General features: G+C 35.4%; 1 protein-coding gene across 1 annotated transcript; it reads left to right on the forward strand.

The window, feature by feature from the left end:
* The first annotated feature begins 8,960 nt into the window (after positions 1 to 8,960).
* On the forward strand, positions 8,961 to 13,319 carry LOC126251302 (uncharacterized). The gene has a single exon (XM_049951629.1). It carries the CDS (start codon positions 9,190 to 9,192, stop codon positions 12,781 to 12,783), a length of 3,594 nt encoding a protein of 1,197 aa, XP_049807586.1. The 5' UTR covers positions 8,961 to 9,189; the 3' UTR covers positions 12,784 to 13,319.
* Positions 13,320 to 15,119: the final 1,800 nt, after the last annotated feature.

Consider the following 15,119-nt stretch of genomic DNA (forward strand, 5'->3'; position numbering starts at 1 on the left):
ATTCCAGGGCAAGTAATATAATTATTTTTAAATACATTACAATATCCATAGTTCATTAATATGATTTTAATAATCTGTATTTCTAAAAGAGACTGAGAAACAATGTTATGCCACTTTCATCTTCTAAATCAATGGACTGCATTTTCAGCATCAGGACGTGGAATGAGACACCAGAATGTGTGAAAGTAAAACAGGATTGGTTAAAGATGAGTAATTTTATGATTTGTAAGCATTCGAATAGAAAATGATTGGAAAATTTATAGAACCGACCACTGTTATTGATAGGTGTGTTTTGTCTAAGCACACTCTGTAAAATTCGAAAGAAATTGTTATCAATTTTGGTTTTTGCAGGAGCTGTACCACTATTGTTTCCAAACTGCCCATATTATATGTCAAAACCTATAACAAGGTGGGTAGATCCAGAAAATATAAGAACATGAAAAAAACCAACAGCTAGCTTTCGCACTTTAAGAATGTGAGGAAACATTGCCTGAAGCTCGTAGGCATTATACCATTCGAGATATGAATCAACTACAAACAAAACTAAATTTCAAAACATTTCATCCTGATTGGTTTATCACGCAGAAGTAAAAAGTGCTATTGTTTATAATTACAAAAGAGGAACTTCAGCCAAGAATAAGGTGGTATGCCAACATTAGTAAGGATTTCAATTTACCAGTTTTTTCCATGGTGTGGAAGTAAAATGTGCATCAGGCACTAGATTTCCAGTGGCTGTCTCATGTATTAACAAGGTGCAAAAGAATCATCCAGAACATACACTGTGCTTTTGTGGAGCATTTACTGTGGAGCAGTCAGCTGATCATTGTGTAGCTGCAGTGGAAAATTAATCACTTTGGAAAAATATTTCTTAAACGACATAATGCTTCACCTTTCCTCAAAGAAACAAATGATTTTCGTGAACAATGTGAATGAGATATGTTATTCCTGGAGGACTATAATTTTTTTCCTACTTCACCACATGCATACAAATTTATCATTTTTCCTATTTCAACACATGCGTACAAATTTATCAGAAGCTCTGATAATCTTACTCTTCCCTCACAAGGCACACTGAGGTCAGTTTCTACTCTATGTAAAGAGAAACTGGTTCAGAAATACAAACTGGTCTTATTATTAATGGACAAGGATTATGTAAAGCCACAGATGAGTTACAAGCTGTGTACTGTCGTATATTCTGCTTCACAGAAAAGTGGTCTGGCAAAAAGAGCTGATGTGTTATGATTTCAAGTTCATTGTCTTTTTTAAAATATGTTGTCCATATATTACCAGCTGGAAATTCTGGTGGTATTCAGCTGTGCTCTTTGGTAAAAACCTTGTTATTGGATTGGAAGACATAGGAATTACAGTGCTTGCTATTGTGGCTGATGATAGTGCAGTAAGTAAATATCCTGTTTCCCGTTCATTTGACCCACCATAACAGAAGACCCAGTATACAAACCCAAAGAACCCAGCAGGAAATTATTTTTCATGATTGGTACAGTTCATATTTTAAAGTGTGTGCGAAATTCATGGCTGAATGTTTCTGATCAGGAACTAATATTCCCAGAATCCAAAGGGATTGGTACAGCAGTAGCTTTCTTTGGTGCCTTAAAATACATGCATTCAATTTTTAAAAAATCAGCTTGTAAAATATGGAGCTTCTCTTTATCTAAAAGCTATTTATCCATTGCATTTAGGAAGACAAAATGTTTCTCTGGTTTTAATAATATTTCATGAATGCATTCCAGTAGCATTAAGAGAGCTAGAGCCCTACACTACCTCAATTACTGTTAAAGCACTGCTTCATGCACATCAGTAATCTGTACATGATAATATGTGACTAATATTTAAAATTTATAGTCAGAAAAGAGACTAAGAAAACAATTAGAGGAGGCAGTCACAAGAAACTCTTCTCTTTTGGCGTTCTTTCAGGAGTTTGCCCAATGGCTGAAGAAGTGGAACGACTAAATACTAGCAACAAACTGACAAAAGAGACACACTTTGGTTTGTGGCATTCAACAAAAGTAACCATACAGTTGTCCAAGTACTATATTATCGTGTGTGGACACAGTTTCTCCCTACCACGGAAGTCCAAACACACAGCTTTGAGGTTCACTTTTGGCTGTATCGACAGCTGGCTGGTTCAAATTAGAATATTTCAACTACCCAGGTTTTTGAGGTAGAAAAGAAAATTAGAACTCGTGGCTTGATGGACATAGGTGATACTGCAATTTTCTACCTGTGAAGAATATACCGTTATTTCTATATAGTAGATAGAAATTACGTGAAAGAAATTTCTAATGAAAAGTAGCTTATCAATTATTAGACAGTGGGATACTGTTCCTATGCATGGAACAAATGCTTAATGTGTAGCTGTCGTACAAAATTTCTGACTGCATACCGTGATGCAAGAAAAAAATTTCATGTTATAATTTAATTGCTTCAGCATATGGAGGTAGTCTCTGTTATCCAAATAATGATGTGGAACATTGTGCTATGTATATTCTGTGATTAACATGTTATTCAGTCATTTCAGGGACAGATTTTGCAAAGAGAGAATCAGAGGAGTGTCTTAAAAATTTTGGTTGGAAGGCGTTTGCCCAATATTTTACTGGGACATTCTTGTCCTGCTCGATCAGCAAGTGTTATTAAGGAAAGAATTATGCACATTGCAGGTAATATCAACTGATTGTATAGGCACAAAGGTCTGCAGCTAAATGAGGAGGTAGAAACCAAATTTTGAGCAAGAGGTGACATAAAGTTCACATTTCACAAATGCACTTTTTAGCTAAGAGAATGTATCGAAAATATGAATTTCTACATAACAGGCCAAAAATTTCTTACAAGAATGCCTTTGTCTAATATGTTTTTGTTTATATTCTTTAGTTACCTGTTTTGTAAAGAAAAAAGTAATAAATTGTTTGTATTACACTACAATGTCATTCATTTGTTTATTAAAATCATTCCTTGTAAATCAATGTTTTTGACATGAAACATTATTGGGTGATGTGTATTACTAGTGACCTCAAATTGTGCTGTTTGCATTAGTTATGAGACATATTTCGTTTACGTTGCTTTGTAACTGCTCTTAAAAGTGGAAAGTGTTGCATTAAAAATAATATGAACAAAGACATGTATCCATAATTTCACACTGGCAAAGCTTTACTGTCAGTCTGTCATTTTGTGTGTTGCACCAGTTTGGAAGGACACAGGCTGAAAGTGATGACATCACAATTTTGATCATTTGATCCCCAAACTCATTTCCTCCCAATATACAGCAATATGCTCATCCTCCATATTTCGTTTTGTCAGACTTTTCATGGTTGATATCAGTCTTTGTTATTCGCCATTTCTGTTATTTGTTGTAAATTGTTTCATTTTGTTATTTATTTTTTTTAAATTTATAATTTTATAACGAATGGTGAAAGATCAACTGAAGCAGTGAGGCAGCAGTCTGAATTGTAAGAATGGGTGATGGGAGGTACTCAGACTCCATTAGGAGAGAAGCACCACTATTTAATATTATACAATGAAATGTATTGCAAATAGCTGTCACATGAAGTGAAAAAAGAACTTTGGGTAGAATCAAATTGATTAATAAGTGGAATTTATTTTTATGTTGTCAAGTATTTGCAATTTGATTGTGAAATATACATCAAGTACTATATTACATTTTTTGTTTCAATATGTATTTGTGGCAAGCTAACATAGTGTTAAGTAGCTCCGTGGATTGTGTGTGAAACAGTTTTGTAAGCACCAGTGCCCAATATTTATGTGATTTCACTAGCTCACCCCAGTGCAAATGATGCACTTGAACTATTAAAAACCACATACAAATTGTAAAGAAAACCTATAAATCTTGAAGGGAAATGTATAGAGACAGAAGTGCCTATTGTGCAAAAATTTGCTCTGGACTGGCAACTAAACTTAATCTTAAACAAACCTATTTTTCATGACAGCGTGATGGCAGCTTATAACACAGTGTTCCTTTTAGTAATTTTCGGTGCAATCTGATGTAACAAATGAAAAAATTGGTGCTTCACTATTCTCAAATATTTACAAAATGCAGATTCCTCTTCCTCCAGCTTCTTGTAGTATACATGAAATTCCCTTTATGCACGACATAAAGACATCATTTTCAGGACCCACACTTTTTTGGCACAGTTTTGCACTCCTATCTTCTTCCTCTAGTATACAAGATATCTCTACAATCTGCAAACGATATGCGTCCGATAAAATAATGCCATTTTGGTACAAATGTGAATCCCAGCATACACATATATAAGCTACCAGTTGTGTGAGGGCACTTCCCACATAAAAACAACTGAGAATCACTTTGCGAATATTGCAATTCATATAAGAAAATAGTTGATGACAGCCATGACTTGATGGGATGGCCAATATGAATACACCCTGACTTGATGGTGCCATGACATGATGGTGCCACTATATAATGATGGCCAGTGTGAATTGGCCTTAACTTACTATGGTATGATTATTTATGGGAATACCAGATATGACAAATAAATCAGAAATAATACTATTGGAACCTTGATGACTAGTTCACTCAGACCGACATGTCATCAACTAGTCAGGTTACATTAACACTCAAGAGATAGAGAATTCATAAAAAAGCTGTTGCATGTCATTCAGTATTCCCTGAGGTGCCTCACCGTTCTGTTAAGTGTTATGTTTGAGAGAGTCATTCTGCAGCTGTTTTGAAATGTAAAGAGTTTGCATATGGTTTTCTAAGCGACACAGCTGCTGAGTTTCTGTTCAGAATCGTGGTTGCCGTATGCTCAGAGTATAAATGCATGCACATATCTCGAAAAAAGATAAAGTATTGGTTGAAATATTGTTACATATGTTCTGTAACTGTTCTGTGTTTTGTGTACTGTGGTACAGTGATATATTCGTTTACTTGTGTAATGAAGCTTGTTTCATCCAAGTTCTCCATGGCAAACCCATTAAGCCGTGTGATGTTTGGATAATTTTGTTACGGTTGAGAAGTCTAAAAAAGGCTTGCATCATCCTTTATAACATTTGCTAAACGTCAGGAGCACAAGATCGTAAGTTTCTTCTGTGACTGAAAACTTACTTGCTAGATGGAAGGTCTGGTGATCATATTTTTTTTTTTAAATTAGTATTCACAGTTTGAAACTTGCAATCGCCATTGCTCCAATAGTTGTTTTTGTTACATTTTGGAAGCTTTAAATGAAGTATGCTATGCTTTCACATTAGAAAGTATGGAATGCAGGCAGAAAGGTTCCTGTTAACACACAGTTATTCCTTTTAAATTACAAATTGAAATTATAATATGACCCTTCTGAATACCAAGTATGAGATATAAATTACTAAGTGAAGCAATTTCGGTATGTATTTATAAATGGATAACCCTTTTCCAAAGTTTGGATCCAGAACAGGCAGTTAGATATTTTATGTTATAACTTCAGATAATTTCACAAATAAAATAAAATGTGCAAAGTCCAAATTAATGTGATACTGTATCTTTGGGCTCGAAATGCAGATGTTTAGTCATGCTGATAAAGTGTGAACTGGACACTGTCCCCCCCCCCCCCCCCCCCCATCACTTCCAGTCTCTGTTGTGGCTATAGACTAACCTGTAGCATAACCTAATGTTTATTTTTGCCTCTTATTTAGCCACATTTTCTCTTATTTAACGCATTTTACGTCATTAAAATTGTAAGATAAATTCACAAAATTTATGTTATATAACAGGCAAGTTTCCAAGTGTTTTGATGCATATTATGTACACACGTCAAAAAAAACTACGAAAAATGAAAGGGATCCACTATGTAACTTAACCAAATTTGGCCCCACATGCAAGCAGAGTAACCTGACTCATGAGAAAGACAAGTTAGTAAATTGGCTATAATTTTAATAAACCTACTAGCAACCAAAAACGTTGTAGCGTATTCGACTGCCTGTGTTCCTTGGATCATAACATCTGCTGTGTGGACTGGTGTGCTCTTCGTCAGTGCAAGGCAGTTTTTGTTTTGAATGTGAAATGAATTGTGCATACAATCAAAACTGACACAGGGGCCAAACCTTTTTATAGAAAGTTTGTCTCTGAAACCTTTATCATTTTTCGAAGGTTTTCTGCAGTAAACTGTGTAGGAAAACGTAGAAAGATAGAGCCTAATCTAAATTTTACACACTGTTTGTTTTACTAGTAAATGCTCTGCTCCTGACCATCTGGGGGTTACAGTATTTAAATGTAAAGTATGATATGAACACTGTCGAAAAACAATGTAGATAAAGTGTTTGTGCATGTGAAATATAGTTGTATATTTGTAGGTATAAGATTCATGTGCATTTCCTTGACTTTGATCCTGTACGCTAAACAAATTGGCGAGTACAGTAAATTACATCGCTGCTATTAAAGGCAAAATATGGTATCAGTTATGATTAGGAACGTTCGTCTAACAGAAAGAATGCATGTAATTGCCATTTTTGTAACACTTACGTCTGACCCCATTGTGGTAGACATTTGTTGTAATGTACATGGTCAAGTTCATTATCATTGTGTATTAAATATTAAGAAATGTATACAGCACAGAAGCTTTTCTAGCAAAATTAATACAACAAGATCACATCACATGCCACTGGTGCATAGAGATATTAAACGAAATTTTTAATCTGGGCCCATAAATTACTTTAAAGTTGTATAATTGTTTGCTAAACCAATTAAAAAAACCTTTAAATTTTATAAACGTAACGTTGAATATGGTGTGCCACAAGGTTCTATTCTTGGTCCAATCCTGTTCCTGCTGCTTATAAGTTACGTAAGAGTCAGCAACTCCATCCTAAGTAAGGTTCTCCAGAATGAGTCTCATCATTCATGCAGAAAATACAGTAATTATGCGTTTACATACTGCAGAAAGGATACAACATTTACTACTGTAATGCTATTGGATAAACAATTAGCAACTATAAACACCATTTAATTTCTTGGAATATGGATCCAAGAAACCTAAAGTGCTATAATTATGTAACCTTTATCAATAAGAAATTAAATACCACATGCTATTGCACGAAAATTCTGACGTGGTTGCATGACACAATAAATGATGAAAAATATAAATTACTCTCAGATGGAATCACTGTTGAGATGAAGTATAATTCTTTTGGGGCAACTCACCTACCAGCAGAAGATGCATTATTGTCCAGAAAAGAATTGTAAGGATCATAAGACATGTAACTACTGGAAGCTCATTGAAGCCACCATTGAAGCACTTGCCAATTCTACCATTATTTTGTTTATGTGTTCTGGTGATTATATACGTTTAACCAAGAAAATGACGGACACTGAAGACAAACTAGAGTATGAAAACGAAGCACTTCATAAGTACATTACACAACAGAAAATGGAGCTGCACAGTGAATATGCTAAAACGAAATTTCAGTAAGACAGGCCTCTTGTAGCAGGGAAAAAACTTTACAACAAGTTACCACAACACATTAAAGTGAAGCTAGCTGCTTTTCTAGTGTGGTTGACTTCCTCCCGAATACTTGAGTCAGTAACATAATTTAAATTAGTGTACATCATTCGAATTATTAATATCTTTTATTCTTTATAATTGCATCTTTTATATACAAAGCAGAATTTGCAAATGCTTTGCTTCTTTTAATTATAAGATTAATTGTTGTTAATTTGTAAGAAGAGTATCAAGATATAGTGAAAATTTGTTTCTTTTGTACAAAATCAACACAATGCTGTAAGAAAGATAAAAATCCTTATAGTTTTAACTAGAATAACTATTTGTAAGAAGAGTATAAGACGTCCAGTCTCTGTTGTGGCTATAGACTGACCTATAGCATAGCCTAATGTTTATTTTTGCCTTTTATTTAGCCACATTTTCTCTTATTTAACGCATTTTACGTCATTAAAATTGCAAGATAAATACACAAAATTTATGTTAGATAACAGACAAGTTTCCAAGTGTTTTGATGCATATTATGTACACACGTCAAAAAAAACTACGAAAAATGAAAGGGATCCACTATGTAACTTAACCAAATTTGGCCCCACATGCAAGCAGAGTAACCTGACTCATGAGAAAGACAAGTTAGTAAATTGGCTATAATTTTAATAAACCTACTAGCAACCAAAAACGTTGTAGCGTATTCGACTGCCTGTGTTCCTTGGATCATAACATATCTGCTGTGTGGACTGGTGTGCTATTGGTCAGTGAAAGGCTGTTTTTGTTTTGAATGTGAAATGAATTGTGCATACAATCAAAACTGACACGGGGGCCAAACCTTTTTATAGAAAGTTTGTCTCTGAAACCTTTATCATTTTTCGAAGGTTTTCTGCAGTAAACTGTGTAGGAAAACATAGAAAGATAGAGCCTAATCTAAATTTTACACACTGTTTGTTTTACTAGTAAATGCTCTGCTCCTGACCATCTATTTGTAAGAAGAGTATAAGTATAGTTATTTTTATTTGCTTATTATTTTTATGTATTTAAAGTTATTTATGTTGTAGTAGACATACAATTTATAATCGTCATATTAATTCATATTGTCTTATATCATAATAACTGACTATATCAATTTGTGCCTACATACAAAAATAATGAAATGTAACAATAAAACAATCAATCAAATAATTAATCCGTGAAAGAAATTTGGTTGCTAAAGTTGGCTTCGCTTAAGCAGTCATTGTCTAGACCGTTTTGATTGGTCTTCTTGTTTATTGTATTTTGTTTACTTTTTTAAATTTTTTTTTCTTACAACACAGGTTGCAAACACAGACCATAATATATGTTCCTCCGATTCAAAATAAGTGAAACGATCTTTGAGGTTACGACAGCATCATCTTTACTACTAGATAGATTGTGGGCGAGCAATAACTTGGAACTTGTGTGAACACACCACATTTGCAGTTACGTTTACATCACACGTATTGCGCAGATGTCTGCGCAGACACAGCTTAGCGTATGGGCTTGGCTTACGCGAGTGGTGGTGGGGGAATGCTCGCGTAAGTAGTTTGTGCCTGTGGAAGCCCGGCTGCGTGACGCTGCTGCAGTGGTAGCTTCGCTATTGATCGGTGCGCAAGCGACATCTATGGCTATCTTGGGAGTGCGCTCCCGTTTACAATTGCTTTGGCTATGTTTGTGTGTTGATGTGCGCGAATGTGAAGCAGTATAGGTATCGGTTTCAGTCATGAGTCAAGTAATGCAGCAAAAGAAACGTTTAATTAATAAGAAAACGGAACTTCACGAAACGTGGACTGATATTAGTGTTCTAATATCTCAATATCTGGAGAAACTAAATTTTGTTGTAGATACAGTGCTGCGTGAAAAAGATTCAGTGTCGTTCTTTCAAACGTATCCAAAAGTGTCAAGTCATGTGGACAAAATTTTAAACATATTTTTGCAAGTGCAGTGTGAATTCAGCTTGTTGTCATGTGAAAAGTTTTTAGATAGTGAAGTGTGTAATTTACATTGTTCAACTAAAACTGAAGGATTACCTTTGGAAGAACGCTGTAGAACAGTATCGGATTCAGAAGATTTGTCACAAGTTAAAGTTGGAGTACCGGAAAAGTTAAGTAATCCTACGGAAGAAGATCGCAGTACGGAGCTATCTAACTCAGAAGATGTGTCGGTTACGAAAGTTAGTGCTCTGGGTCAAGAGGTATGTGATTCATCCGTAGAAGTGTGCACAACAGCCGAAAGTGTAGAAAGGGTGGAAAACTCTTCGCCGTATGCAGTTAATGTTAGCGACACGGAAAAAATTACTGAGAGTGTTGCTCATGTTTCCAGTGTAGAAACTCTTCCTGTGTGTAAAATAAGTGAGGACTCGAGAAGTGAAAGCAGTGGATTCACATCTGCAAAGAAGCGTATAAGCCAGTATGATATAAAGCCAAATGAGGTACTGGAAATGGTATATTCCCACGGGGACAATCCATGGAATTTCTGGTTGTGTTATTACCCATGTTCAGACATTAAATTTATCCAGAAAAGTGTCAGTAGCATGTATTACACCAACAGATTGGAGGCTTTGTCCGTTTTGCCAGATGTAGGCGATTATGTACTTGTAGCAGATGGTGAGAGATTCCTCAGAGGCAAAGTGTTAACTGTGAGAGGCACAGAACTTTTGGATACTACTTGTGTTATGCTTCTTGATGTGGATAGTGGAAGAATGAAATCTTTTAAACTGCAGAATGTTTGGAAAATTACTGAAGAGTTAATGTGTATACAAGCTCAAGCTGTAAATTGTCAGCTGGAAGGCATTGCGGGTGATTCAAGTATGTGGTGTAAAGAAAATCTGCGACAGTGTCAGATGGATCGTAAATTCGAAGAATTGCTGCTGCAGACAACACTTTCAGTTAAATTTATCAAGACAGTAGGTGACTCTGCATTGCCGCGTTACATTATTGATGCAGACAGCATAGATATGGAAACAGATAAAATCTACAATGTCTCACAGCTTATTAATAGTACAATAATTCCAGCTATCACACACAAACCTGTTGTTGAAGAATGTTCACAGGAGAGTGAGGCCTCTGTGTTGCAGAATTCAACTGCCGTTACATCCGTATCTCAAGACTGTCATGCCAAAAATGTGGAGCTTAATGTTACCCAGGAAGTAGTAAATGATCCAGATGAAATCAGTGAAAAAATTACTTCTCAAGCATCTGAGCTTAGCACAGGTTGTATGGTTGTTGGAAATGCCCAGCAGATACATGAAAACTATGCAGATGGTATATATGAAGACCCAAACTCTCCTAGGTCCCATTGTGGACCAAGCAGTCGAACACTGCTGTTGCATGAAACTGATACAAATTTAAATTCTGAAAAAGTAACAAATGATGCAGTTGAAATCTGTGAAAAAATTGTTTTTCACACATGCCAGCTTAGGGCAGATAGTAGAGTTGATGTTGAAAATTCTCAGGAGCTATGTGAAAACTGTACAGGTGGCATAAATCAAGAACTAAATAGCCCCAGTTTCCACTGTATACCGAGCATTGAAATACCACCATATTATGAAATTGATAAAAATTTGCATTCTCAGAAATTAAGTGATTCGGATATCGCAGAAATAATATCACTCTGTGAAACATCATATTCAGATGTGATTTTAGATGTAGAAGACACTATTGATTCTCATACTGATGAGAATATTGCGCAGGCATCCAGTTTCGGAGCTGCAGAACTGCTGTCTGCTGAAAGTGGTGAAGACAGAACAAGTGTAACAGCAACCATTTATTGTAGTAAAGACTTTATTTTGGAGAAAAGAAATTATAGTTATCTTCTTAACAAAACAGTTCTTGGTATTCCTACATTTGTTGATTCACCAAGTCTCTTTTACATGCAGATTTTCTTGAATGAGAATGATGAATTTACAGATTTACATGAAAAAATGGCAATTTTTTATTCAGAAAACAAAATTAAATTCGCTACAAAAGAGAGCGCACAAAATATTATTAAATCATATTGTGTTGCTCTGTATCCTCAAGATAAACAGTGGTACAGGGCTGAAATCATTGACTGGATGTCTGCAACTGAAACAACTGTGTGTGTGTCTTTTGTTGACATTGGTGATAAAATGGTTGTTGAACTTGATTTTGTGCAGCCTCTGGCCAGACAGTTTGCAAAAATTCCTGTTTTGTCACAGAAATGTCACTTGTATGGTGTTGCCCCTATTGAATGTGCTATGTACACATATGTGAGTTATGAATGGTCACCATGTTCACTGTCTGAGTTTAGAAATGTTTTAAATTTAGACCATGTTTTCAGTATGCAGGTAAAAGAGTTCACTTCCTATGGGTCCCTTGGAGTGTTGTTAGTTGATCCATCATCACCGGGTGTGTCGGTTAATAAGAAATTAATAGCTCTTGGGGAGGCAAAATGTCTTCTTAATAAAGACACTTTAGATAAGTGGAACCCAATGCAAGAAGACTTCGAAAGAAGTAAAGTACTTGTATATGATGATGAAGATGCATGTGAAGCTGTGGCAGGTTATTCAGCAAATGATGAGCAGCGCTTTTGTAAATTTTATGCACGGCATGGCAGGTGCTACAAAGGTAGCAACTGCCGGAAAGAACATGTGCTGAGTCACCCAGGTGGCTGGATATCAGATAAAGAAGAAGTCTTTCAAGAAGCATTTTCACAGGTAGTGCTACCTGAAGTGGGGGAAACTATCTACCTTCAAGTTACTTGTGTTATTAGGATAAATTTGTTTTATATTATTCTCAATGTTGATGACAATTCAGGTGAGGAGACACTTCTGACATTGAACAGATACGTAAATGACAAAGACAATCTTAAAAATCTACGGAAACTGAAAGTTACACCAGCTGTTGGGCAGCTGGTTCTTGCCCATTATCATCAAGATGGGATTTGGTATCGGGCAAGAGTAATTGATACAGATAATGACAACAACTTGGTACAAGTCTTTTTTGTGGACTACGGGAATACAGAATGGGTGAGTGAAATATATGTGCGTGATATTGAGCCTCAGTATCTTCACTTACCATTTCAGGCAATAGAATCTTCATTGGCATTTACAGAAATGAACGAGAGTGTAGATGATGATAGTCTTGAAACAGTTATTTCAGTTTTTAGGTGTCTTACAGATTGTACTCAACCACTGAGGGCAAAAATTATTTCAAAAGATGATGTCTTGAAAAAATTGGAACTCCAATTGTTTGATGTTAATGACCATGACATTGCATTGATGTTGGCTGACACTGGATATGTTAGTATCACCAGTATTCAGATGACACCAGCCACAGCATTTGCAGTACCAGGTTGACAGCAGTAATAATAATCGTAAAAATCTAAGGAAATTGAAAGTTGCAGTTACACCAGCTGTTGGACTGCTAGTTCAAGATGGTATATGACATCGGACAGTAGTTTGTATGTGTTGTCTTACATTTGTTTTATGTTAGACAGTTGTTGTTGTTTGACTGTGTACATAGCCATAAGCAACACCTCAGTCACATCACTGATTTTCTATGTAGTTGAAAACTTTTATTTCAGTTTTCATTGGAAATTTAAATCAAAACACATTACATTTCCAAGTGCTTGAAATAAATCGCTGTGGAACTTTGTTCTTACATTGTTTTTTGGTCCTAATTACAGCAGTGTGGTAATGTAAGCTTTTCAGTGCCATAGTGCAATGTTTGCCATTAAACAATAGGTTCTTCAAGTTCAGATCTCTGTCATTTTCTCCTGTGATGATGATGATATATGATCAGTGTACCTTGTTTTTTGTATTTAATGACTCAAAAGTGTAAGCTGAATGTTAAAAATCTGTTTTTAGAGCCCCATTAAATAAAGAAATATTTAATTAAATTTTGATTAATAATCTTAGTGAATGATTGTCATTGGTCTGGAAATAGAACATGTTATTTAATTTAATTTTCATTTGTGTCAACATAAACATAAAAAATTACAAGTAGACTAGTTTGTGAGATGCAACTGCATGGTTCCCCACACCCATATACTACTCTCTTTGTTGAGGAACAAGAAATAGACTGTCAAATTTTGTTATATGTATACTTTAGTGGGTGCTTTGCAGCCGTCATATTAGGTTAGTACACATGCAGGAAAATAATGTAAGACAATGAATTTGACTGACAGATGTAGAAACAAGATATAAGTAGAACAAAGCTTGAAAAAATAACATGGAATAAGACTACAGAAGATCACTAATTTAATACGTATATAGAAACATAAGAGTTGGTGGAAGTAATGGAAAAGCAGATAATATCAGAAATACAAATATGTACTTACATTGAATGAAAATTCCTGACAGCATATAATTTACATAAGAAGGAAATATTGATCAAATACAGGTTGTAAATGTACTAATGATGTCATCACCTGAGCCATCCATGAGATTGAATATGCACAGTCCTTTCATTAAAGATTCATTTGAGTTTTGGCTACAGGCAGGCATTAAGAATTCCCTGCTCCAGCATGAATGGGTTGTGTAAACTGAAGCCCCCCCTCCCCCATCTTTCTTCATGTCCTTGAAGCCACTCGCTGTAAAACAGTTGGAGGTAAGCCTTGAAGGGTCTAATCATGAAACCATCCATTATTTGATGTTATGCCATCAGGAATTATTAAAAGATGTTCTTTGACATCAAGCTGTTACCTCCCCTGTGTGAGGTGTGCTCTGAAAGAGTCTAGTCCCAACATTACTCCTTCATTATATGTTCCATTTTCTTCATCATCCACACACATCAGCCTTGCTTAGAATGAATGGATAAATGCAGATGAAAAATGAAGATTTATTTCCAGTGCCTCCATTTATGTAATTTCTCAAGTAATTTGGAATCCTACAGTGTGTGTGTGTGTGTGTGTGTGTGTGTGTGTGTGTTTGTAATCTCATATGTGCTGAACTTTATGTTGCTTGCGTTATTGAAATAGTCACTGTTTCTGTCCACTGGTGTCATTTGATTTATCCTTTTATCTGATGTCTCCTGCAAATATTTGCTTCTGTGACACCAAATTTTCTTTGTACTGCACACTTGTTTGTGGCCTTCGCTTTGTTAATTATTATTAACTTAAAATTAGTGTTGTATTGTCTGTAAGAACCAATAAATTGACTCAAATTTTGTGTGTGCACACAACAGAGTTTGTCTACTGCTGATGTGCCATCTGTCAGTCTAAGAAAGGAATTTCAGTAGCAAGAGGTTACCACCTCACAAAGTGCATGTCAGTTCAGTGCTTTAACTCATAATACAGGAAATTTTTCTGTGATCTGTGTTTCCAAGTAATCTTTTAAAAAGGTTACAAAGTGTCTTGTGGAAAGAACAATCTAAGTGATGAAAACAGTGGCTCCTGAAGAGACTGCAAGTTTCCTAAATTAATTTTGTTCTTGAGTTACAGTGCAAACCCGATGACTGGTGTAATTATTTTCAGATGGACATAGATGTACCAATATCAATTGACTCTTGTAACTCCTCATGCAGCACAGCTAAACGAACAAAGAGACGGATTTCACATCAGCCACAGTGTCATTATGATTCCTGGCAGCAGGCAGGAAGATGGTACAAAGATTTGGTATCATTTTCAACTGCAATGTCCAAGCAAGCATTGATTGAAATGATACCTAACACATGAAAAACTATGTACACTGTT

The sequence above is a fragment of the Schistocerca nitens genome, chromosome 4, assembly GCF_023898315.1.
Source record: "Schistocerca nitens isolate TAMUIC-IGC-003100 chromosome 4, iqSchNite1.1, whole genome shotgun sequence".
Classification (NCBI taxonomy): domain Eukaryota; kingdom Metazoa; phylum Arthropoda; class Insecta; order Orthoptera; family Acrididae; genus Schistocerca; species Schistocerca nitens.

Bases quoted from the DNA above. Each gene is read 5' to 3' on its own strand.
- LOC126251302 (XM_049951629.1), top strand. From the start codon at position 9,190: ATGAGTCAAGTAATGCAGCAAAAGAAACGTTTAATTAATAAGAAAACG.